This window comes from Anolis carolinensis, chromosome 4, assembly GCF_035594765.1.
Source record: "Anolis carolinensis isolate JA03-04 chromosome 4, rAnoCar3.1.pri, whole genome shotgun sequence".
Taxonomy (NCBI): Eukaryota; Metazoa; Chordata; class Lepidosauria; order Squamata; family Dactyloidae; genus Anolis; species Anolis carolinensis.
This window is the reverse complement of record NC_085844.1, coordinates 96244935-96268081: the sequence shown is the minus strand read 5'-3', so window position 1 is coordinate 96268081 and position 23147 is coordinate 96244935. Positions and strand designations below refer to the sequence as shown.

The 23147-nt window shown below is 39.9% G+C and overlaps 1 protein-coding gene across 9 annotated transcripts in view; it reads right to left on the bottom strand.

Annotated features, from left to right (window-relative positions):
- The window catches only part of tert (telomerase reverse transcriptase), a 67031-nt gene that overhangs the window by 26929 nt on the left and 16955 nt on the right, over positions 1 to 23147 (bottom strand). For 3 of the 9 annotated variants that reach the window (XM_062980818.1, XM_062980819.1, XM_062980817.1), the window contains exons 8-15: positions 19166 to 19251; positions 15294 to 15407; positions 13011 to 13082; positions 10530 to 10718; positions 8829 to 8955; positions 8226 to 8287; positions 5109 to 5233; positions 154 to 291 (exon numbers count right to left, since the gene is read on the bottom strand). In XM_062980818.1, coding sequence (XP_062836888.1) covers positions 154 to 291; positions 5109 to 5233; positions 8226 to 8287; positions 8829 to 8955; positions 10530 to 10718; positions 13011 to 13082; positions 15294 to 15407; positions 19166 to 19251 — 913 coding nt within the window. Of the gene's footprint in view, positions 1 to 149; positions 292 to 5108; positions 5234 to 8225; positions 8288 to 8828; positions 8956 to 10529; positions 10719 to 13010; positions 13083 to 15293; positions 15408 to 19165; positions 19252 to 23147 lie in introns of those variants that run through there. The other 6 variants (XR_010006187.1, XR_010006186.1, XR_506171.3 and 3 more) reach the window with 4 other exon arrangements.

Sequence of the window (23147 nt, the reverse complement as noted above, 5' to 3'; positions counted from 1 at the left end):
ATAAAAATTGGTTGTTTTTAATGAAAGATATATAGTACTGGATTTCTGTGCAGCGAAAGTGTCTGAGAAGTGAAGATTAACAATTTATAGTATTGCCCATTCTCTGTGTATTCCTGAAGTATATGAAGAATATCAAAGTAGAGAAGTACTTACTCTGTGCGAGGGGCACAAGAAGGCACTTGTAGATAACTCTGTGAATGGCCAGTTTAACACTGAAGGCATGATAGCAAAGCCACTGGACTGCTTTGTAAGTAAGTGGAGATGAAATACCTGCGGCAGAAAAAGGAATGTCTACAAACAAAATAAATCAACAAGTGCTTATTTAGGAGCTATATACTGCATACTTTAAAGATGTGTGTGTGTACAATGTGAATACATCGGCTGTGGAAGAACCAAAGTTGCAAAAGTGCTCAAAATCTCTCAGGCTGGATCTAGAATGCCATATAACCTAGTTTCAGGATGCAGATTAACTGGATTGAGCTGGATTATATGAGACTATGCTGTCATATAATCCAGTTCAAGGCATTTAATCTGCATTCTGAAACTAGGTTATATGACAGTGTAGATCCAGCCTCAGCATGTTCATTAACTAGATTGGCTAAGGGAATCTGGGAGTTGTAGTTAAAAGCAATCATGTTTCTAAACTCTGGGGAAAGGACATGCTTTGCTTATGCCAGGGCACAAATCCAATCTTCAATGTGAACAAATGCAGCACATGATGGGAACTCCTATAACTGCCTTCATTAATCAAGAGCATCATGTCAGCCTTTTCTTAAAAACTGTACTGTGAGGTCTAGTCCAATAATAATAATAATAATAATAATGAGGGCTGTGCTGGCGGTAGTGTAACTACCGGCAGGTCCAACCAAGCCAGAGAGGCCTCAGCTGAGGAGCACAACCAAGAGCACCTAACCCATTAGCATTATGGAGAATCAAACCCAAACGAAGTCTATACTGGCTCGGTCGTCGCCTAGGATAAAAAGGACCGCGGTGGATGCTGCTGATTCTGGACATCCATCGACAAGTGGGCTACGGAATCATCAAAACCCAAATGAACAGTCACAGAAGCGGCAAAAATATACAATGCCAGAAAACCGCATAATTATGAAATGCTACTACAAATCTGAACCTCAAAGGCGTGGCTACCAAAAAAGGATGCATCAGCTATGGAAACAAGAGTACCCTGACTCACAGATAACAGAACCCCGACTGGCTGACCAACGAAGATTCATAATCAGAAACAAAGTGTTCAGTGAAGTTGAACTCGAAGAAATCCAGAAAATTTGCAAAGTAGATTACCATCAGACCACAGCACAGACAGCAGCAGAGACTCCAGCAACACTTGGAATGGTGGAACAGATTGAACCAGAAGAAAGTGTGGCGCTTTTGCAAGAATTTGAGGAACCAGCACTTGAAACATCTGTTGAACCACCAGGAACCTTGACAGCAAGACAACAAGAGCTCAAGGATAAGATCATGGCTCATGCTGCAGCAAATGCAATAAGACAGCGGCTCCCAACTCTAAAAACAGTGCCCAAGAGACACCTGGCGCCTCTCATGAAAGATGTGAATGCAGCACTCTCCACTGTCCAAATAACATCAATTGAACAAACAAACCAGTTTGCCTACAGTGCAGCAGTGATAGTAACAGAAGAACTTGGGCTCCTACAACCAAGGCAGCCCCAAAGAAAATCGACTGGAAAACCAAAGTGGAAGGTCAGGCTAGAGTTGAAAATCAAGAAACTTAGATCAGATGCAAGTAACCTGAAAAATATGAAAGAGAGGAAACTGAAGAATGACAAAATCAAGCAATACCTGATCCGAAAGTACTGGCTGAACACCAGAAAAATTGAAGAAGCTTTGGAAATCGTGAAAGAACAAATTACAGCAACAGCCAGAAAAATTGAAAGGTATGAAGCCAGAATCATCCAGTACAGACAAAATCAACTGTTTCAATCAGACCAAAGACGGTTCTACCAGAGTCTGAACCAAACAACAGACACAGTAACCATAAAGCCAGAGAAAACTGCAACAACAAAGTTCTGGAAAGAACTTTGGGAAAATAATAAAAACTACAACAAAAACGCTGGGTGGATAAAGGAGTTTGAAGGAAAATTCTCACAGAACAAAATGGAACTGATGGAAATAACAACTGAAATGATCAGCAAACGAGTGCAAAAAGTCAAGAACTGGACATCGCCTGGTAGTGATCAACTTCATGGATTTTGGCTCAAACATCTGATTAGTTTACATGGAAAAATGGCCCAACAATTCAATGAGATGCTGCAGAAAGGAAGTATCAGTGAATGGCTAACAACTGGAAGAACATACCTGATACAAAAGGATCCAGCAAAAGGAGCAGCACCAGGAAACTACAGGCCAATAACGTGTCTGCCCACTATGTTTAAACTACTGACTGGCATCATAGCTGACAGAATTCAAGACTATCTTGAAGAAAAAAACATCTTGCCAGATGAACAGAAAGGCAACAAACGGAAAAGCAGGGGCACAAAAGACCAGTTATTGATTGACAAAATGATTCTGGAGAACTGTAAGAGCCGAAAAGCTAATCTTCACATGACGTGGATTGACTACAAAAAGGCCTTTGACTCACTCCCACACAGCTGGATCATCAAGTGCCTGGACGCCATCGGGATTTGTAAAACCGTTGGCACCTTCATTGAAAACATGATGGAGCACTGGAAAACTGAACTGTTTGTTGGAAATGAAAGCTATGGACTTGTCAACATCAGGAGAGGAATTTTCCAGGGAGATTCATTGTCCCCTCTGCTTTTCATTATTGCCATGATCCCTCTGTCAACAATCTTACAAAAAACAAATCTCGGCTATCAAATATCTAAGAATTCTCACAAAATTTCACATTTGATGTACATGGATGACCTGAAGCTATATGGGAAAACGGAAACTGAAATCCAGTCTCTGACCAACACTGTCCGAATTTTTAGCACTGATATCAACATGGAGTTTGGTTTGGACAAATGTTCGACAGTGGCATTGAAGAAAGGAAAAATCATTGAAAGTGAGGGCATAAATATGCCCAATGGCCAAACAATAAAGTGTCACCAGCCAGAGGCCTATAAATATCTGGGCATACTACAGCTGGACAACATCAAGCATGAACATGTGAAAACTGTGGTCAGCAAAGAATACACACAAAGGGTCAGAAAAATTCTCAAAAGCAAGCTCAATGGAGGCAACACCATCAAGGCCATAAACACCTGGGCCATACCTGTCATAAGATATACTGCTGGCATTATAAATTGGACACAGGTGGAACTGGACAATTTGGACAGAAAAACAAGAAAACTCATGACCATTCATCATTCACTGCACCCTCGCAGTGATGTTGACCGGCTATATCTGCCTAGAAGATCAGGGGGCAGAGGACTCTTACAAGTAAAGCAAGCAGTCAAAGAAGAAGAACATGCCCTGGCAGAATATGTCAAGCAAAGTGAAGAACCTGCTTTGATTGAAGTCAAAAATCAGAAACTCCTCAAAACACAGCAGACAAAAAACCAGTACAAGAAAACCGCACTACAAACTAGAGCTGACAGCTGGCACAACAAAACACTGCATGGAAAGTTCCTTGACAAAATTGAAGGAAAAGCTGATAAGGAGAAGACCTGGCTCTGGCTCACAAATGGGACCCTGAAGAAGGAGACAGAAGGCCTGATCCTTGCAGCCCAGGAGCAAGCCATCAGAACAAATGCAATTAAGGCCAAGATTGAAAAATCAGCTGATGACCCAAAATGCAGACTGTGCAAGGAAACCGACGAAACCATTGATCATATCCTCAGCTGCTGTAAGAAAATCGCACAGACAGACTACAAACAGAGGCACAACTATGTGGCCCAAATGATTCATTGGAACTTATGCCTCAAGTACCACCTCCCAGGAGCAAAGAACTGGTGGGATCACAAACCTGCAAAAGTATTGGAAAATGAACATGCAAAGATACTGTGGGACTTCCGAATCCAGACTGACAAAGTTCTGGAACACAACACACCAGACATCACAGTTGTGGAAAAGAACAAGGTTTGGATCATTGATGTTGCCATCCCAGGTGACAGTCGCATAGATGAAAAACAACAGGAAAAACTCAGCTGCTATCAGGACCTCAAGATTGAACTTCAAAGACTCTGGCAGAAACCAGTACAGGTGGTCCCGGTGGTGATGGGCACACTGGGTGCTGTGCCAAAAGATCTCAGCCAGCATTTGGAAACAATAGACATTGACAAAATCACCATCTGCCAACTGCAAAAGGCCACCCTACTGGGATCTGCACACATCATCAGAAAATACATCACACAGTCCTAGACACTTGGGAAGTGTTCGACTTGTGGTTTTGCGAAACGAAATCCAGCATATCTATCTTGTTTGCTGTGCCATACAACGTCGTTGTGTTGATAATAATAATAATAATAATAATAATAATAATAATAATAATAATGGCATGAGGAAAGAAACAAATGGGAGCATGGCTGATTGGGCATTTGCAAGCAAACCAAAGCCTCAGTAAATCATTTCTAGAGTTCGTTGGACTGGGAATGTCCTATGGGAATGGAAATGGCTTTGGACTTTAATGAGGGCAGATAAAAGAACCATAATGAGCAGTCTGCTTACTATTGAGCAAAGTCAAATTACAATGAATTTCAGCTATGCCAAAATTATTTCTCTTTTTGTTTTTGAAATTCAACATTATCATTAGGAAGGTCAAGCACTCTGCAAGGTTCGTTGCCTGCCTGCTAGTCAAAATGGAGAATAGTAAGTCAAAATGGGTGGACTAGGAGTAAAAACAACATCTCTTAACCCAAACAAGCTGCTTGTGAGGGAGAAGGTGATAATCACTGAGTCTGAATTGACTAAATCTGCCTTTCAACCTCCCATATTCCCAGTCCTGGTTGTGTTATTCTCTCAACTTCCCAATTTGATAAGACAGTGAAAGAGAGAGCAAGGTAGTATTAAGTGATGTATTTAGCACCATATCTAGATGTCGGGGGGGGGGGGGGGGGGCAGAAAAAGCTGCTCAAGCAGCTGTTCACAGATAGACCTTTGGGTTCAGTTTATGGCACATTTATTTCACTCACCTGAATGTTTGGTTTTCAAAATACAGAAGCAGCATGAAGCAGTCTGAGATATTATTCCCAAGAAGAAACTAGGGTTGCTTTTAATTTTTTGGTCAAAGGGAAGTTGAAGAACACATGCATGAAACCTAGAATGAAATACGACATAAAAAGCCCTCTCCATAATTAGGAAAAAATGCTAAAATGTGCTTATGATTCAAGCCCTTGATAGGAAATAAATTCCACTGAATTTAGTAGGGGAAATCATTATTTGTTTCAAGTAGCAAGTTAAAAAACAGTAATTTAAGAGAAGTTGTCTTTGGTCATGGAGAAATAATCTCTTATTTATACTGCCATAAAATTGAGTGTCATAATGCAGTTTAACTCATACAATGCAGTTGAGCTGCATTATATGACAGTGCAGATGGGGCTCTACTCTTACCTAACAGTACCTATGGACTTCCAAAAAGCTACCTTTTACTTTCCTTCACAGCTGTTGCCTAGAAGAGCAACAGGACATAACAAGATCAAAGAGGTAACTTGGGTGGTTTCCAAATACACATTAAGCCATTCTTGTTTGGCCTTGACCAAAGTGTATGTTCAGTATGATAAGCAGGTGTTTGCAGGGAGATGAGAAAAATAAATCCCTGTAGAAGAAAAAGGAAGAAGGAAGAAAAAGTGATTCAAAGGTTATCAGTGCTCCAGAAAGTGAAGATGGGAGCTGCAGTTCATTACTGGGCAAAGCTGAGAGGACACGGGTTAAAGTCCAGGCAGAAATATCCAGACACTATGTTCCAAGGAGGGAAGTGATTAATGAATTACAAAAAATGCCACCTAAATTTAGAGAGCAGCGAGAATGAAGGGAGACTGAAAAAAAAGTGCAATTACTAGGTATTGCTTCAATTGAGAGGAATTTAATCAGATGCTGATTTGCTGCAGCAATCATGATTTAGATAGCATTTAGATTTTGTTCACTTTGACTTGACACTGAGCCACAGCCTGATGCAAACACAACTTCAAACCCTAGATTTGGTTCAATGAATGTGTGGATCACGGAGTCACAGAACTAAATTGTGGGAAGGATCTCTCATGTCACAATGCACTTGGCAATTCCACTTGGTATGTTTTGGCTGTATGCCCTTATACCTGTCCAGAGTTCTCTTCCTGTAGCCTTTAAACATTCTTCATAGAACCACATTTTCACCTAATTATCAGGCAAAACTAAGTTCCCTTCCAGTTCCTTTCTTGCCCATCAGAGTTTGGAAGAACTGCTATTTGGACTGCCGTACAATTGTGGCCATGCTATCTGGGGATTCATTTAAAAAGTAATATCCAAGTACTGCTTTAAAGGATTCGTTTTTGAAACAGCAGATTTCTCCTTGTGTTCTGGTATATTCAGGGAGGGTATATGTGCCAAAGCAATGACCTATCAGTATGACAGAAAGCCAACCGCTCCCACTATGAAGCAGGCCAGTGAGATGGTGGAAGGAGGAGAAGCTGGCAAGACCTTTTGGCAAGAAACCTATCAACAACAGAGGCTCAGAGCTCATGGAGCTCCCCTTCAGACAGGGGAGTGGTTGTCACTGAGATATGTAGGGACCATTTAGGAAAAAAAGTCTGGGAGAGGGAAGAGAGGGCTGAGAGGGCATATTATATGAGACTGGAGAGAAGGGGTTACACAGACTAGTGGCACAGAAGGTGTGCAGCTGATGAAGCTAGAACAGTTCCTAAAAGGACTGTAACCAGTTTGGCTCCAAAGGAAGACACTATGGAAGAGACATTCAAGGAGTGGAAATTCAGATGCTGCTGGACTACATTTCCCATAATCCCTAACTACTTGGCTAGCAAGGATGAAAGTTGCAGTCCAGAAACAGCTGGAAGTGTCTACTATTTTTCTAGAAAGCAGGGAGTGAGAAACTGCTTGGGGTTCAGGGGCTGAACTGCCCCCGGAAGAAGGCAGCACCCCTTGACATTCATCCCACCCACACAAAGACGTTCAAAATGTTTCCATGCCCCAAAAACCTGGGGAATGACAAGTGGAATTGCTTTCTGCTCTCCTTCCTGGCCACTTTTGTCAGTTCTTGTCAGAAAAAAGTCTGCTTCTAGGCCTAAAACAACCCATCTCCTCCAGATAGTGATACCTTGAGTTAAAAATTTAATTAGTTCCATAACTGAGCTCTTAACTCAAAATGCTCTCATCTCAAATTTTCCCACTGAAATGCTTTTAATTAGTTCTGACCACCCAAACCTCCTCTTTTTGGTTACGTGTTTTTAAATAAGAAAATGTACTTATTTAATAACAACTAATGTATAAATGAACATTCACATGAAATAATGAAAAAGATCATTCCAGCTTCACCCGCTCCCTCCCCCTCTTTAAAAATATACCAGGAATAAAAACCACACAAAAATCAACAAACCGCAAGTTCCTCAAAGCAGACAGGAGTAAAGCGGACAGCAATCTCCCAAAGTGGACAAGAGCACGAGGCACGGAGGCTGCTCCCTTGAAGCCCTGTATTCTCACACTAGCTCTCCCTCTGGCACTAGCTCCTATTTAAAAATGCTGCTTGTATGTCCAAGCAAAATCCTGGCTGAGCAACAGCTCTTAACTCAGAATGCCCTTAAGTTTAGACACTCTTAAGTTGTGGTTCCACTGTAAAGCAAAATTGTACCACATATACTTTGGGGAATATAGCAAAAACTATATTTCAAAGGAAACCTTAGAGACCACAAAATGTCTCCACCTCTGCTATAGAGCTAATACAGTCTAAATCTCTCCTGGGGAACAGGCAATCCTTGCATTACTTACTTCTACGCAGACACACTGTTAAGAAGAGCTCTTTATAAAAACACAACATCCAGCAGCATGGCTTTCAAGATACAAGGGATAAAGGATGAAAATTATTTTCTTTTTACAGGAACAACTGTGCAGCTGTACCTATGCCAAAATTTCATCACTAAATAAAAAGCACAAGGAGAAATATGGAATAGAAGATACACACTTCCTAGATTCAGATGCCGACATGCTCACATGGCATGAAAACGAGCACCCGGGGTCAAAGGCAGTCCTGGGATTTCCTAACCCACAGCACCTTCCAGTGGCTTTTGAGAGTATTGGTGCTTGCAAATTATCTCACATACCTGTAGGCCTGCAGCAGAAGGATCTTGTAAACATTAATACAGACTGTTCTAAGACTATTAATCTAAATTGAGACAGAGAGAGAAAAAATAAAACATTAAATCATACATTATGGGGCAAGTTTGTCCTATATAAATACATGTAGACAACGAGGTATAATTATTTTCATGCAGAAAAATACAGGTACAAGAATCATAGCAATTTTTACAACAGTGGTACAAATCCAAACTACTCTAAAATTGTCGACATTAAAGGCTGGAAATTCTGAAATTTGCTTTCAGATGGTTTAATGTACACAGACTTTGTATCATGCACAAAATTATTAAACAGACAGTGTATAAAAATTATCTTCAGGCTATGTGTACAAGGTCTGTATGAAACATAAAAGAATTTGGTGGTTAGACTTGGATCCCATCTCCAACATATCTCATTATGTTTATGCAAAAATGCGAAATAATCCATAATATGGAACACTCCTTGTTCCAAGCCTTTTGGATAAGGGATATACAATCTGTACTGGATAGCATTAAGGACTTAGTTCTGGTTACATGTTTTAGATTAATTCCGCCTAAATGCTATCCTAATCGTGTTTTCATTTTTCCTACCTGCAAATCTACAAACAAACTGTGGCACTTCAGCTTCAAGACATCAAGTAGTTTATTTCTCATGCTCACACCAGCTTTGACACTAGAGTTGAAAGAGAGGCTGGATCGGATAGATGTGCAGGAATAGCTGCAGTTGCGCCGAGGCAGAGAAGGGAGGGAGAAAGAAAAAGAGAGTCGGAGACAGGGAATAAGAAGAATATAATCAGCTCTTTGACCTTTGTTTAGTTGGATTTGAGGAAGATTCAAATTGTTTTTCCCCTTTACTACACAGTTTTTCTCTGATGGCATCAAATGGTATGGATTTCTGATACACAGTGTTCTGTAGGAGAAAAATGCTGGATACTTCACAACTGTGTGATCAAAATAATCCTGGCATGCCAAAACTGCAGACTTCTAAATGATATACAGTACATTGCAAAATCATCAGTTTTCTTATGTTCATTTTAAAAACTGATAGTGGGTGAGATACTAATACTAATAATAATAAAAATCTTTATTTGTACCCCGCCACCATATTCCTGAAGGGACTCGGGGCAGCTCACAGAAGCACTAAAAAAAAAATCTAACAGCCAACTCCAAATTCTAAAAATAAAATAAAATAACTAAACCAATATGTAGTTAAAATAGAGGAGCACATTAACCTCCTACTACACATAAGCTACATTCTTGAACTACTGAACTGAGTTAATGATTGGCCACACAGTTTAATATTAATACTATTGTTGTGTGACTTGGTTGTCATCCTTGCAACAGAGAAGCCTACACAAATATCTGCACTAGTCTAAAAGTATAGCTCTGGATTTGTGTGAGGATGTGCAAATCTGAATTTGGAGCTATAAATACAGAAAACAGCACAGCTATTAGGTAGCTGAGAAGAGGATGTACCGATTCTATGATGTATGGAAGCCTGAATGGATCTGCTTCCAGCCAACATATTAACTGGAGTTGTCAGTCAATTAAACCGATTTTAGTCAAGCAATGATCTAATTTTTAACTTGGTTTGGAAGCCAAGCCCCATGAGGAATGAGCTAGGTATGTTTAGCTTGGAGAAAAGAAGGCTGAGAGGGGACATGATAACCATGTTTAAATATCTGGAAGGATATCACATTGATGAGGGGCAAATTTGTTTTCTGCTGCTCTGAAGACGAGGAAACGGAGTAATGGATTAAATTTCAGGGACAGAGATTCCACCTGAATATTAGGTAAGAGCTGTTCAGCAATGGAACCCTCTGCCTCGGAGTCTGATAGAAGCTACTTCCTTGGAAGCTTTTAAACAGAAGCCAGGTGGGCATCTGTTGTGGGTGCTTTGACTGTGATTTTCTTGCATTACACGAGATTAGACTGTATGGCCCTTGTGATCTCTTCCAACTCTATAATACTATCCATGATGACACTCCACCACTTACAGGTTAAGGCAGAGGTGCCTTTCAAGTTTTTATGACTCCAACTCCCATAAGCCCTAGCAAGTGGTCAGAAATTTTGGGAGCTGAAGTCCAAAACACTCAGAGGGCCACAAGTTTGACACCTCTGGGTTAGACTGTCTTCAATATTTCTTGCAATATACTCTTACAATAATCAAAATAATATTAGAATAAACAACTGCTAAATCTCAACAACCCTAGCCTTCAATCAGTTTCTTCATTAATCTACCAATTAAAAGCATGCAGCGGTAGCACTGATGTAGACATTACTCCTTTTTACCTGGAATAATCACAATACACTTCAAGCGTTTGTGTATCAATTAACAATCCACACCAAGGAAACATACAGTGAGACGGCAATTGTTTGAACCCTGAGAGTCCAGGTATATCTTCATCAACAGAAAAATTCACCACCGTCTTGGATGCGTTTATAACAAAGCCGTACTCTGGGATGCCCATGGCTAGGGTTCTAGGTCAAAGCAAATGCGTGGTTACTAGTGTTTAAACAGGCACACAATATATGACACCATCTCTGCTCTTCTGGTTTCTTTTATGCCAGGATAGAATAAAATCCCCACAGCATACTTGAAGGAAATGAAAACCTGAACATTTTTAGAAGATAGTAAGAACTAGGCTGGCAACAGTCACCAAAGGAGTTGTCGAAGGCTTTCATGGCCGGAATCACAGGGTTGTTGTGTTTTCCAAGCTGTATGGCCATGTTCCAGAAGTATTATCTCCTGACATTTAGAGCACATTTATGGCAGGCATCCTCAGAGGTTGTGAGGTATATGGAGAAACTAAGAAAGGAAGGTTTATATATCTGTGGAAGGTCCAGGGAGGGGGAAAGAAGTCTTGTCTGTTGGAGGCCAGTATTAATGTTGTAATCAATCACCTTGATTAAATGTGGGCGAAACATTAGAAGAGAATACTTCTGGAACATGGCCATACAGTCTGGAAAACACACAACAACCCAGTCACCAAAGGAGTTTTTCTGTAGCCACCTCCAGATTTTGGAATGACCTGCCACACTGTCTGAATTTAAAAAACCGTCACAGATACATCTTTTCTTTAAAATCTTAATGATTTTAAATTCACTATGTAACAAAATTTGAAAAAAAAATCGATTCTTTGTTTGAAAGTGTTTTTTGTGTTTAATTGTGTGGTACTTACTTTGAAAATAGTTGTTAAACTCCAGAGACTTTGTTTTTGTGGCTGCCACAAATTATGTTGAATTGGTTGTGACTAGATGAGGCATTCATTGAAAAACTATAGCAAAATGTGCTGCAAGATGTCCCACAACAACAAAGTCTTTGCAGTTTAATAAATATTTTCCATGATTTTATGATAGAATCAATTAGGAAATGACATTTTTAACACAGGAAAAAACACATGTTATATAGTGTGATGGTATTATGTTGTATTTTAGTAAGTCTATCATTCCCCACCTTGATCCATGGTGAGCAAGAAATAAAAACAGTAACAATAACAACAGTCATAATAACAAGGTTCTTTAGAACTGCTTTAAGAGAATCTTCTTATTCTGAAGTGTGAAGATGGACAAATGACTGTTTCATCATAATTGCCACTAGAACTTTTCATTCTAAGTAGGGCAGTAGGTGGTATTGTAATCTGACAAAACCCTAAAAAGAATTGTTCTTACTAGGTCAAGTCAGAAAGACAGAGAGAGCTATAGGGGCCAGATATGAAAATTAGGATATTTCTCCTTAAATAAGGTAGAAGGAATCTCAATTATGTATTTAAGGACAAAAGTGTATATTCCTTATAGTGGGATTTCAATTATGCATTTTCACTTGCTTTGTATATTTTTATTTAAGGATTGCGTCCAAGGTTGCAATAGTGCAGAGCAGTGTATATAGAAGTGTCTGGCAATCAAGTCCTGCACTGACACCACACTGGAGACACTGAATACTGGGAGTCTGGATATGGGGTCAATTTAATATATATTTCATTATATTGTGGTTGTTGGTTTGTTTTAAAGTGGATAACAACAAATCGTATATTTGTTTTTCTTTTTTTAAAAGCCCTCCAGTTCCTCTTTCTTCTCCAGCTTCCCCTTTCCTTTTGAACTCAATTAACATACAACCCTAGTAGAGTTTCCCCATCAATTCGAACAAACCAATAACTCATATATGCTACATTAGCACACTATAATTCTTTACCAAGAAAAATATTTATCTGCCTTTTAAAACTAGACAAGGAAGCCAAATCTGCATGTTTTTTCTGGCTTTGCAAAGTTCATTCTTCTTCTGTGAATTATAGGAAGATGGATACATAGCAAGCTCCATCTCCAAACAATCTTGCTTTGAAGCCAGGAATTTGTCTCAAGTATTAGCAGACACAGCACATCCTTTTCTCTATGAATGTTAACACAGCCCCAAGGACAATATTAAACATTTTAAAATAATATATTTTCTCTATAGTTCCATCATCTGTCCATCTGTCTGTGTATGTATGCATGCATGTATGTCTGTGGTATGATATTATCATGAGTCAAAATTGCCAGGAAAATTATTTTCATGCCTAATACCACATTCATTTTTGTATCTACACTTAAACAGAAAGCAGCATATATGGCCATAAATGTCAGGATCAGATATCTGATACAGAAGAAAATATGGAATGAAAGCAGACTAGAACGGGACTATATTTCAGTTCCTTAGTAATCAGAAATAAAAACAATCAAAACTCAAAAAGGTAACTCAACCATCAATTTACAAAAAATGGAACCTTTATATCATACCTCAAAAAAGTTTTCGCTTGGGTTAAATGTGGCGTAACAAGCAAGAAGTCATCTGTTAAACGCATCAATATTCTGAAATATTTTAAAAGGAGCATTACATTGTCTTGAAAACCATTTAATTTTTATAGTAAGCATGAATGATCAATAATGGCTTAGGAACACAAAGCAGTTTCTAAATTTTAGCTTGGCAGGACATTTTATCTCGTGTTAAAAATGAAACACCCCACAAGCCCTTTATTATCCTAATCTCACTATATTATGGATAAACTTTCCTCATCCTCATTCAGTAGGATAGGACACTTCTGTATGCAATACTTTTGTTGAAAAATTCTACAATATAGACATTGTAAGTCACTCTCACCTACATAATTGGATACAAATTTCAGACATTTGCTGTGAACACTTTTATTTAACAAAAAAGGCAAAAACAGAACAAAAAGCAACCAAAAAGAAAAAAGAAAATTAAAACAAATTTGCCAATAGGGTTTTTTTTTCAAAGCGGTGTAATATATCCCTGGATTCGGCATCCACTGATTCAACCACCACAAAACTATTTTTTAAAATATATACCAAAACCAAACTTTGATTGTGCCATTTTATATGATGGATAACTTTTCACAATGCCATTGTTTATAATGGGACTTGAGCATCCAATGATGTTTATATCCAGAAGGGGATCTAATACCAAACCCCAGCAGATACCTTGGGCTCACTGCATTTTGAGCAAAAAAGTACCATACAAGTTCTTTCGTTATTATTTTGGCAAACTATAACACACTGAATCAGAAAGATGTTTTCTGGTTGCTGGGAGGCTGGTTTATTTGGGAGAACTCAGAATTTCTTGGCAGAGGACGGGGCACTGTAATGTACTGGAGTGAGGAAATAATATCTCAAGAAATATGTTTCCTGGCTCTCAGCATTTTTATTGAACAAATACAATCACAAAGCCCACTCTGGGCAACAGTTACTTAAGCCCAATGTTCTCATTGAGATCTGAAAAACATGCCACAGCGCAAACAATGCAAGTTTTTTATTTGTTTTAAAATCCCACTACAATGAGCTTAAAATTTATGCCAAATAAGCAGAAGTACTGACGGTTTTGCCAATCTTAAAAATATTATCATCAGTCACTCCATTTGGATAAATGGGTTTGTGGCATTCTAATTTATTTATATAGAAAGCTGACAGTTTTGCCAACCTTAAAATATTATCATCAGTCACTCCATTTGGATAAATGGGTTTGTGGCATTCTAATTTATTTATATAAGAAGTTGATTTACCTAGTCATTGGCCACTGGGCAGAGAACAAGCAGTTATAAGAAAATATGATGTTTTTACGAAGGCTTAAGCAATAATAATTGGGCAGGTTTGTGACCTTCCGCCTCATGGTCCTCAAAGTTAAACTGAGGACAGCTCAGACAATGATCATTTATGAAAACTATTTCTCTCTTGCTTGAAAAATTAGGAGTAACTTGGAGACTGCCTTTATTCTGGACAGGATTCAAGATACCAAATAGCACTTGTTACTTCATCCACAGAATAACTACATTGCAATTTCCTGCTCTTAGTATATGACAGAGGACCTGGATATTGGCCTAAAATGAGTGACAGACTTCTCCATTTTCAAGTTTGTTGGAACACAAGGGAAACTATCTTCACCTCTGCCTCAATGAACTTGTCTGGAAATCATGACATATATGAAACTGGATTACAGGGAGTCCCCTAGGTACAAATATCTGACTTACAAACAACTCATAGTTAAAAAGGGACTGAGACAACAGGAAATGAGAGAAATTTCTCCCTCGGAAGAGAAATTCACCCCTGAAAGAGTTATCATGGGGGAAAGATGTCTCCACTGAAGCTTTATAACCAATCTTTGTTTCCACAACAAGCTAATTTTTTCAAAATCCCAATTTTCACAGGGACAGAAAGTGAGGTAAGATCTTCTGAATAGGGGCACAGACAGTACAACAGTTAATCCTTCCCTATACTATCCAAAGCATGCATGTACTTGTTCTGACTTATAAACAAATCCAAAACAAACCTACATAACCTATCTTGTTCGTAACTTGGGGACTGCCCAAGAATTAAAAAGTGTTCAGTTAAAACACAGCAGATGACTGATATTCAACATAAGACAATTAAGTTAATTTGTACTCAAATCTCAATCATCTGCTGTATTTTAACTTAAAGCTTCTTAATGATTGGGAACCACACTGCACTCCTACCCTGGAGGAACATAGGACACAAAACAAATCAAAGTAAATACATGAAATGTCATACCCATCCTTCTGTATGCCCCGCAGCAGCTTGTTTTCCATGTCTCCATAGCACATGTTGCAAAGCAAAGTTGACAAAATTGAGCCCTGGGGGATTCCACAGTTCTGGACATAGTAGCTGGCAAATAGCAGGTACCAAAAATTCATCATCAGATACACACCTGGACAAGGTGATAACAGCAGCCAAAATGTGCTTCGCCAGTGTCACAATTATACAGCTCTAAGTCCATGTTGTTAAACAGCATGTGAGGTGAGAAACCAGCAACACTGGCATATCTCTATTTTTTAAAACATTTCCCCAAAACAGAACATGTGAATGGGATCAAAACTTTGGGGGAGGTTGGCCCTTTCTGCAAGTACCACTTCCCTCCAATGCTTAATTTTCCCAAAGGAAGAAAATACAGGCACAGTACAAACATAGTATAAAAGTGTACACCCATAAACATTGATGTGAATGCGCAATGCTAATGCCTTAGGTATTAGGTATTAAGACATTAAGTTCTGGCACTTGAGCTTTGTAACTGGAGGTCAGCTGTTACCAATGGAGCTATGGATTTTGAAGAGGCTTGAATGGAGGGTGAAAGGGAGAAACATGCCAAGAGAAGGTGCATCAAGCAAACCCTTGTTGGGACTACCTTCCATCTGGAAATCTATGTCCTCATTGTGACAAACCATGCAGATCCAGAATAGGTCTATGCAGTCACTTATGGACCCACCAACAACACCTTTGAAAGACAATCATACTAAGCCATATGTGAATGCCTATGATGATGATGCAGTAGATACACACATATTTTTCCTCCCACTGTGAAACTACACTTAATTTAACTGTGCTTTTAACATCAGAACTTCATATGAAGATGGAGTCTACTAGCACTCTCAGGAAAAAGGCAGGGGAAATTATTGATTGACTGCCATGTTTTCGAACTGAAAATGGTGGGAATCCAATTTTTATGAATTTATAACAAGAATAAATTTCAGTCTTATAAAATTCTGTATTAGTCTAGATTCTGTACACTAGACCAAACAAAGCATTCACTGAGAACTAAAAAATGTCATTTGGAAAGACTTTGATCTTTTCTTCTTGTCAGTTTAGATCACATATACAAATCTACCCTTCAGAAATACAGTCAGTACTGTGTATCTTGGTGATAACTATTTTTCTAGCGTATGTAGGCTGCAATAATCATCCTAGCTTTTAAACTTTCCTACTGAATCTCGAATTAATCTCAGTTCTTTGGCTTGGAAGGTCATGTAATTATGCCCAAAGTCAATAGTTTTCACAAAAATAACTTCTCAACCAAAAGGCAAATTCATCATTTTCTTCTACAAATATTTCATGGAATTCTGAACAAGACTTTCTGTTAGTTCAACAGCAATCTGACCACAGTCTAACAAATACAGCAGAAGTCTCTATTTTTTAAATAGGGGAAATCTGGAAGGAATAAGACTCAGCCTTGACCATTAACTTTCCAAATATTTGCGCAGTCACAATGGTGGCAAGTTTTCTAAATATTCATCTATCAGTAGCCAGCAACTTCAAATACTGACAAAACACCTTTTTCTGAAGGCTCTTGTATAGAGTCCCAAAACAATGACTTTGATCCAAAACAAAGGATGTATAGAACAAATTGTCCAGGTTTATAAGGGATATAAAATGCATAACTTTATATGGCAAATATTCCCAGTATTGGTTCTAAAAGGCAGCATTCAATCCTGGAATATATGAAGTAATACTGATTTTTAAAAAAATTATCAAGAGTGATTTAAAGGGGAAAAAAGCCCAGTCAGATAACAGATACAATGTAAAAGAAGGGCTACTGGCTTTTTCTGAATGCAATAAAAGCAAGTTGCTTTGGGAAGATGCCACTATACTGATTAGTGGAGCAGGGCCAGTGCATTCATTTTGTTAGAAAGCTTCAGAAAACATTTCAGGTGCGAAAAATAAAGACTGGGAAGTGAAGACTCCAAAGAGAAGGGATAAACTTGCTTAAATACTTAGGAGGGGGGGATTTGATATTTTAAATCTATGGGGCTGAGATTTGAAAGAGCCATTCATTTCTCTGCAACAGCCTCCCATGTTGTAATAGATAGATAGATAGATAAAAATAAAAATTCAAACTGTGCACAGATACAGTTTGTGGATATGGATGGCAGACTGCATACGTATATTAGGGATTAGAGATTGAAAGAATATTGTCAAATATTGGGGAGAAAATACGAACAATGGAAGGATGCTCTGATGAAGAGAATCCTGCTTAAACTTTCCATTCCCTCATCTCAAGTTCTTAAACACAGCACCAATTTGCCCACACCTGACACTCCCATGTTTCCTGCACCTTCAACATGACTGTGTTGGAGCAAGAACAGGCAAATGAGGAACATGGCCCATGAGTAGGTTTTGACACATTTGGTACCTCAAATGTTAGCCCTGTTTCTGGGTATATTTGAACCGCTGATTCAAAAAATGGCACCTGTTTCCCTGTATCAGCTCTAGCTTTTGAGATGCAGAGCATATGGCATCAACCAATCGCCATCTGTTCACCCATAGAAAACCATGATAACAATTTCTAAGAAACTAGAGCTGATGTGGACTATCCAAAGCAATTTTCTGAATCAAATAAACTCAGAAACAGGCCTGAAAACATTAAGAATTATTCTTGTTGGATTGGGCTGTGTAATAATTATGCAGGGTCTCTGGAGGAGATCCTCTGGCTTTTAAAGGTGTTGATAAATGCTTCCCCATCATCCGTGGCTACTTGCTCACTGCCCACTTCCAGTAGACACCACATGGCCATGAAAAAAGTGGAGAGATGTGGAGAGATTTCTGTCCATCACTGTCTCCGATACTGATCTAAAAACATTCCTTCCCATTCACTTCCCTCCCTCCAACCGTTTTTCAGCATATAATAATTTTTCTGCGAGATTTGAAGAGTTGTGAATACAGAAAATATACTGTAGTAATATTTCTCTTTTCCCATAGTGGGCATAAAATTGAAGTAATTATTCGTATTTACATGCAAAGATGAAATAGTTGAGAAGTTATAATGATAGTTTGCAAATGCTCTTTTTGTGAAGTAACACGTGGGACACCAAACAAGCTAAAACCTCCAGCTCTTTTAAAGAAAAAACAGGCAGGGGTTAGGGTGAGTTTTAAATGCAATTTTAAAAGTATTTCTTGTATTTTAATTGTATATTTACTTCTTTCTTATTTTCAATTTTTATTATGTGTGCTTATTTGCTAGCTGCCTGGAGTCCCTATGGGGAGACAGTAGGTACAGAAATAAATGTAATACAGTAGAACCCTGGTTAACCGAGTTCCGGTTAACCGAGGCTCTGGGTTATCTGAGGCGTTGCTGGGGGCGCCTCTCCCTCTCCTCTTGAGTTTGAGAGAAGGAGATGGATCGGGAGGAGGAAGCGCCCCGTGATCGCTGCTGCCTAGCAACGCTTGCGGGGTGCTTCCCAAGGGGCGCCCTCGTCAGGCCTTTACTGAAGGGAAGGCTTTCCCCTTCCCTTCAGTAAAGGAGGTGGACTTTGGGGAAACGAGGCGCCCGTTGCGGTTGAGCAGTGGGCGCTGCATTTCCCCAATCCCCGTTAGCGCCTTTACTGAAAGGAAGGCTTTCCCCTTCCCCTTTCCACAGATTCCTCTCTGTGTCAATTTCTCCCATGAAGTGTACAGTGGGCCAAATTAAGTAAGACCTTTGCAAGAACTAATGATGTTATCCAAATAAAGGGATTGGTTGGTAGATAACCTTTGTTGAGACAAACTGAATGATTTGACCCCGCAACAAGCCACCAGGCCATTCCATCTGATACCAGAAGCTGTCATCCAAAGAAGCAGGTAGAAAAACAAAAATAAAAAAGGAGAGATATTACCTGTCCTTAATCTTCAGGATGCTGTTACGAATCAAACGAGAGAAAAATTCTGAGAGGTGAGAACTGGTTTCCTTCAGAGAAATACTCTAAAATAACCACAAAAAAACACACAAACCCAGAATAAATAGACAACTCAGATGGACTATTCCAAATAGGAGTTTGAACTTCGTGTATTTTTAAGTTACCAAAATCAACTATTTCAATCATTCCTCCAGCAAGCTGATAATAATTTCCATTTTCTTGGCAGCAAAGTGCTGGGGGGAATGACATAAGTGATTAAACCTCTATTCTGCAGGAGGAAAAATAAGTGGATAACAATCAAGAACGGGAGAAGTCCCAGCAGATTGGAGGAGGGTGAATGTGGTCCCTATCTTCAAGAAGGGAAAAAAGGATGACCCAAACAATTACCGTTGTTAGCCTCAAATCGATATCAGCCAAGATTCTGGAAAAGTTCGTTAAGGAAGTGGTCTGCAAAACTTAAGAAAGGAATGTGGTCATCGCGAATAGTCAATACAGATTTATCACAAACAAATTATGCTAGACTAATTGGACCTCTTTTTTGATAGAATTACAAGCTGGATAGGTACGGGGAACCCGTGGATGTGGCGTATCTGGATTTCAGTAAAGTCTTTGACAAGGTCCCCCATGACCTTCTGGGAAACAAACCAGTCAAATGTGGGCTAGGCAAAACTACAGTCAGGTGGATCTTAATTGGTTAAGTGAACGAACCCAGAGGGTGCTCACCAATGTTTCCACTTCATCCTGGAAAAAAGTGATGAGTGGAGTGCCGCAGGGTTCCGTCCTGGGCCCGGTTCTGTTCAACATCTTTATTAATGACTTAGATCAGCGATTCCCAATGTGAGCGCAACTGCCACCCGGTGGGCGCTGGAATGATCCAGGGGAGTGGTGATGGCATCTATTTGGATGCGGTGGCAGGGCCAGGGGAGGGGCAGGGCCTCTTCCCAAGTGCCGAAGACAGGGCTGAGCACCTAAGGCGCCTGTTAGGACACACAGGGGGCGGAGCTAGAGGAGTGGGCATGGCTTCTTCCCAAGAGCCCGAGACAGGGGTGAGAATCTATACCTCTCCTGAGGTGCTTGTTGGGACACAGAGGGCGGAGCTAGGGAAGGGGCGGGGCCTCCTTCCAAGAGCCCGAGACAGGGCTGGGCCTCTGTACTTCTCCAAAGAGGCCTTTTAGGACTAAAGGGTGGGGCTAGGGGTGGGGCCTCTTCCTAAGAGTGAGAGACAGGGCTGAGCCTCTGTATACCTCCTCTGAGGCGCTTGTTAGAACACGGGGACGGGGTATAGAGGTTCAGCCCCGTCAGGCACGTGGGAAGAGGCCCCGCCCCCTCCTCTAGCCCCGCCTCCTGTGTCCTGGCAGGTGCCGCAGGACAGGGATAGAAGCTCAACCCTGCCTCAGAGCTCGTACCTCCGCTCATCCCAGTCCTGGCCACCCATTTGTGGTCCCGCCCACATCCCCTCATAGCCCTGCATCTTGGACTAGGGGAGAGGCTCAGCCCCGCCCTCTTGAGCAGGAGCCATGCCCACCCCTCTAAGCCATGTCCCCCCTTCCAGGGGGCGCTGAGTCATATTTTTTCTGGAAAGAGGGTGGCAGGCCAAATAAGTTTGGGAACCACTGACTTAGATGAAGGGTTAGAAGGCATAATCATCAAGTTTGCAAATGACACCAAATTGGAAGGGATAGCTAATACTCCAGAAGACGGGAGCAGAATCCAAAATGATCTTAACAGATTAGAGAGATAGGTCGAAACTAAAAAAATGAAGTTCAACAAGGTTAAATGCAAGATACTCCACTTAGGCAGAAAATGAAATGCAAAAATACAAAATGGGGGAAGCCTGGCTTAACAGCAGCACGTGTAAAAAAGATCTTGGGAGTCCTCGTAGACAAGTTAAACGTAAGCCAACAATGCGATGCGGCAGCAAAAAAAGCCAATAGGATTTTGGCCTGCATAAATAGGATTATAGTGTCTAGATCCAAGGAAGTCATGCTACCCCTCTATTCTGCCTTGGTCAGACCACACCTGGACTGTGTCCACTTCAGGGTACCGCAATTTAAGGAAGACGTTGACAAGCTGGAATATGTCCAGAGGAGGGCAACTAAAATGATCAAGGGTCTGGAGAACAAGCCCGGAGGAGCAGCTTAAAGAGCTGGGCATGTTTAGCCTGCAGAAGAGAAGGCTGAGAGGAGACATGATAGCCATGTACAAATACGTGAAGGGAAGTCATAGGGAGGAGGGAGCAAGCTTGTTTTCTGCTGCCCTGCAGACTAGGACACGGAACAATGGCTTCAAACTACAGGAAAGGCGATTCCACCTGAACATTAGGAAGCACTTCCTAACTGAGAGAGCTGTCCAGCAGTGGAACTCTCTGCCCTGGAGTGTAGTGGAGGCTTCTTCTTTGGAGGCTTTTAAGCAGTGGCTGGATGGCCATCTGGCAGGGGTGCTTTGAATGTGATTTTCCTGCTTCTTGGCAAGGGGTTGGACTGGATGTCCCACAAGGTCTCCTCCAACTCTATGATTCTAAGTGTGTATCTAATGCAGTAGCACTACCCATGCATATTAATGAGCAGCACACTTTTGGGGCATTCCTTGCCAAAAAAACAACAATAAACTAACCTTTAATTTCTGTGGCATGGGTGTTCTTCAGACAAGACCTACATATTTCTGGATGTTCAATATAGAGATCATATTGAATACAGATTCCCATAAATCACAATTATTGTATTGGTCCAATACTGTATTAGACTTTAACATGTGTTTCAATGTGAAAGATTTATCTGAAACAAGCAGAGGCAAGAGCAAAGTCTAACTGGGACTACAAGAACATAAGACCATTTCCAAAAAGCAGAACTGAAAACAAAAGGTTTCCTTCAAAAGGCAAACGTGTTTAACACCACCATCTACTGACAAGAAGCAGCAAAGGCATCCATCCACTCAAATACATGGGAAGGAGGAAGAAGGGGGAATAAAAATGGAATTTGGCAGACAGGCTTCAGACTAATTGCTTTCATTTTAGCATGAGCTTTTGGGATGTAATCAGTACTTCTTCATATGAAATATAGCGACGTGTGTTTATACCCACAAAAGTCTATCCCACATCCTGTTTTTTTCTCCCTTTTGTTTCTTTTTTTTTTTTAATTATAAGAGATAAAAAGAGGAATTTCTTTGTGATCAAATACATGTGGAAATGTTAAGGCTAAATTCAGCATTATATAAATTCAATGTTAATTGATACAGCACTTGAAAGCAACATTTCTTTATCGTATAATTCCATAGATGTTTTCACAGATCAACAAACTGAGCTTTCATACACATTTCCCTCTGGCATCATTTGAAGTTTATCCCGTTTTAAAAATCTCTTCAGCTGCTAAGGTTGCCAACCTTCAAAAGATTTGGAAAGTTTGGTGCAACACAACCAGCGCTATCCTATCAAGGCAGATAAAATTGAAAAATTAAAGATTGTACAACACATACACAAATAAATAATAAATAAGAGCACTACCACCAACCAACCCCACATTAATAAATCATCTGAAAGCTAAATAGCATTTGCTTGTAATTTGGCAGAGGTAGTATAGTGGTTATTAAAGAGCAATCCTAAGAATGCTTCCTCTGAGGTTAATTCCACTGAACTCTGCTTATCAATTTTTTTAAATGTTATTTAATTTAATGTATGTCTTGCTTTTCTCAAGGTGGCAAGTGTGGATTGCTGCTAAATAAGTTTGGATTGGGACCTATAAGATGGCGCTATGGCCCGACATCTTGTATTCCAATTTAGCCTCTGCCATGAGCTCAATGAGGGTCTTAAGAAAATCCCTTTGAAAATAGCAGCAGGCAGTGATGAAGAAAAAAACAATTATATGAACTACTGCATAACCACTCTCAAGGCAGTAAGGATTAAACAACAACAACATCAAAAACATTAAACAACCTGTTGAAAAGAGAGTGGCTCCTAGAAACATAC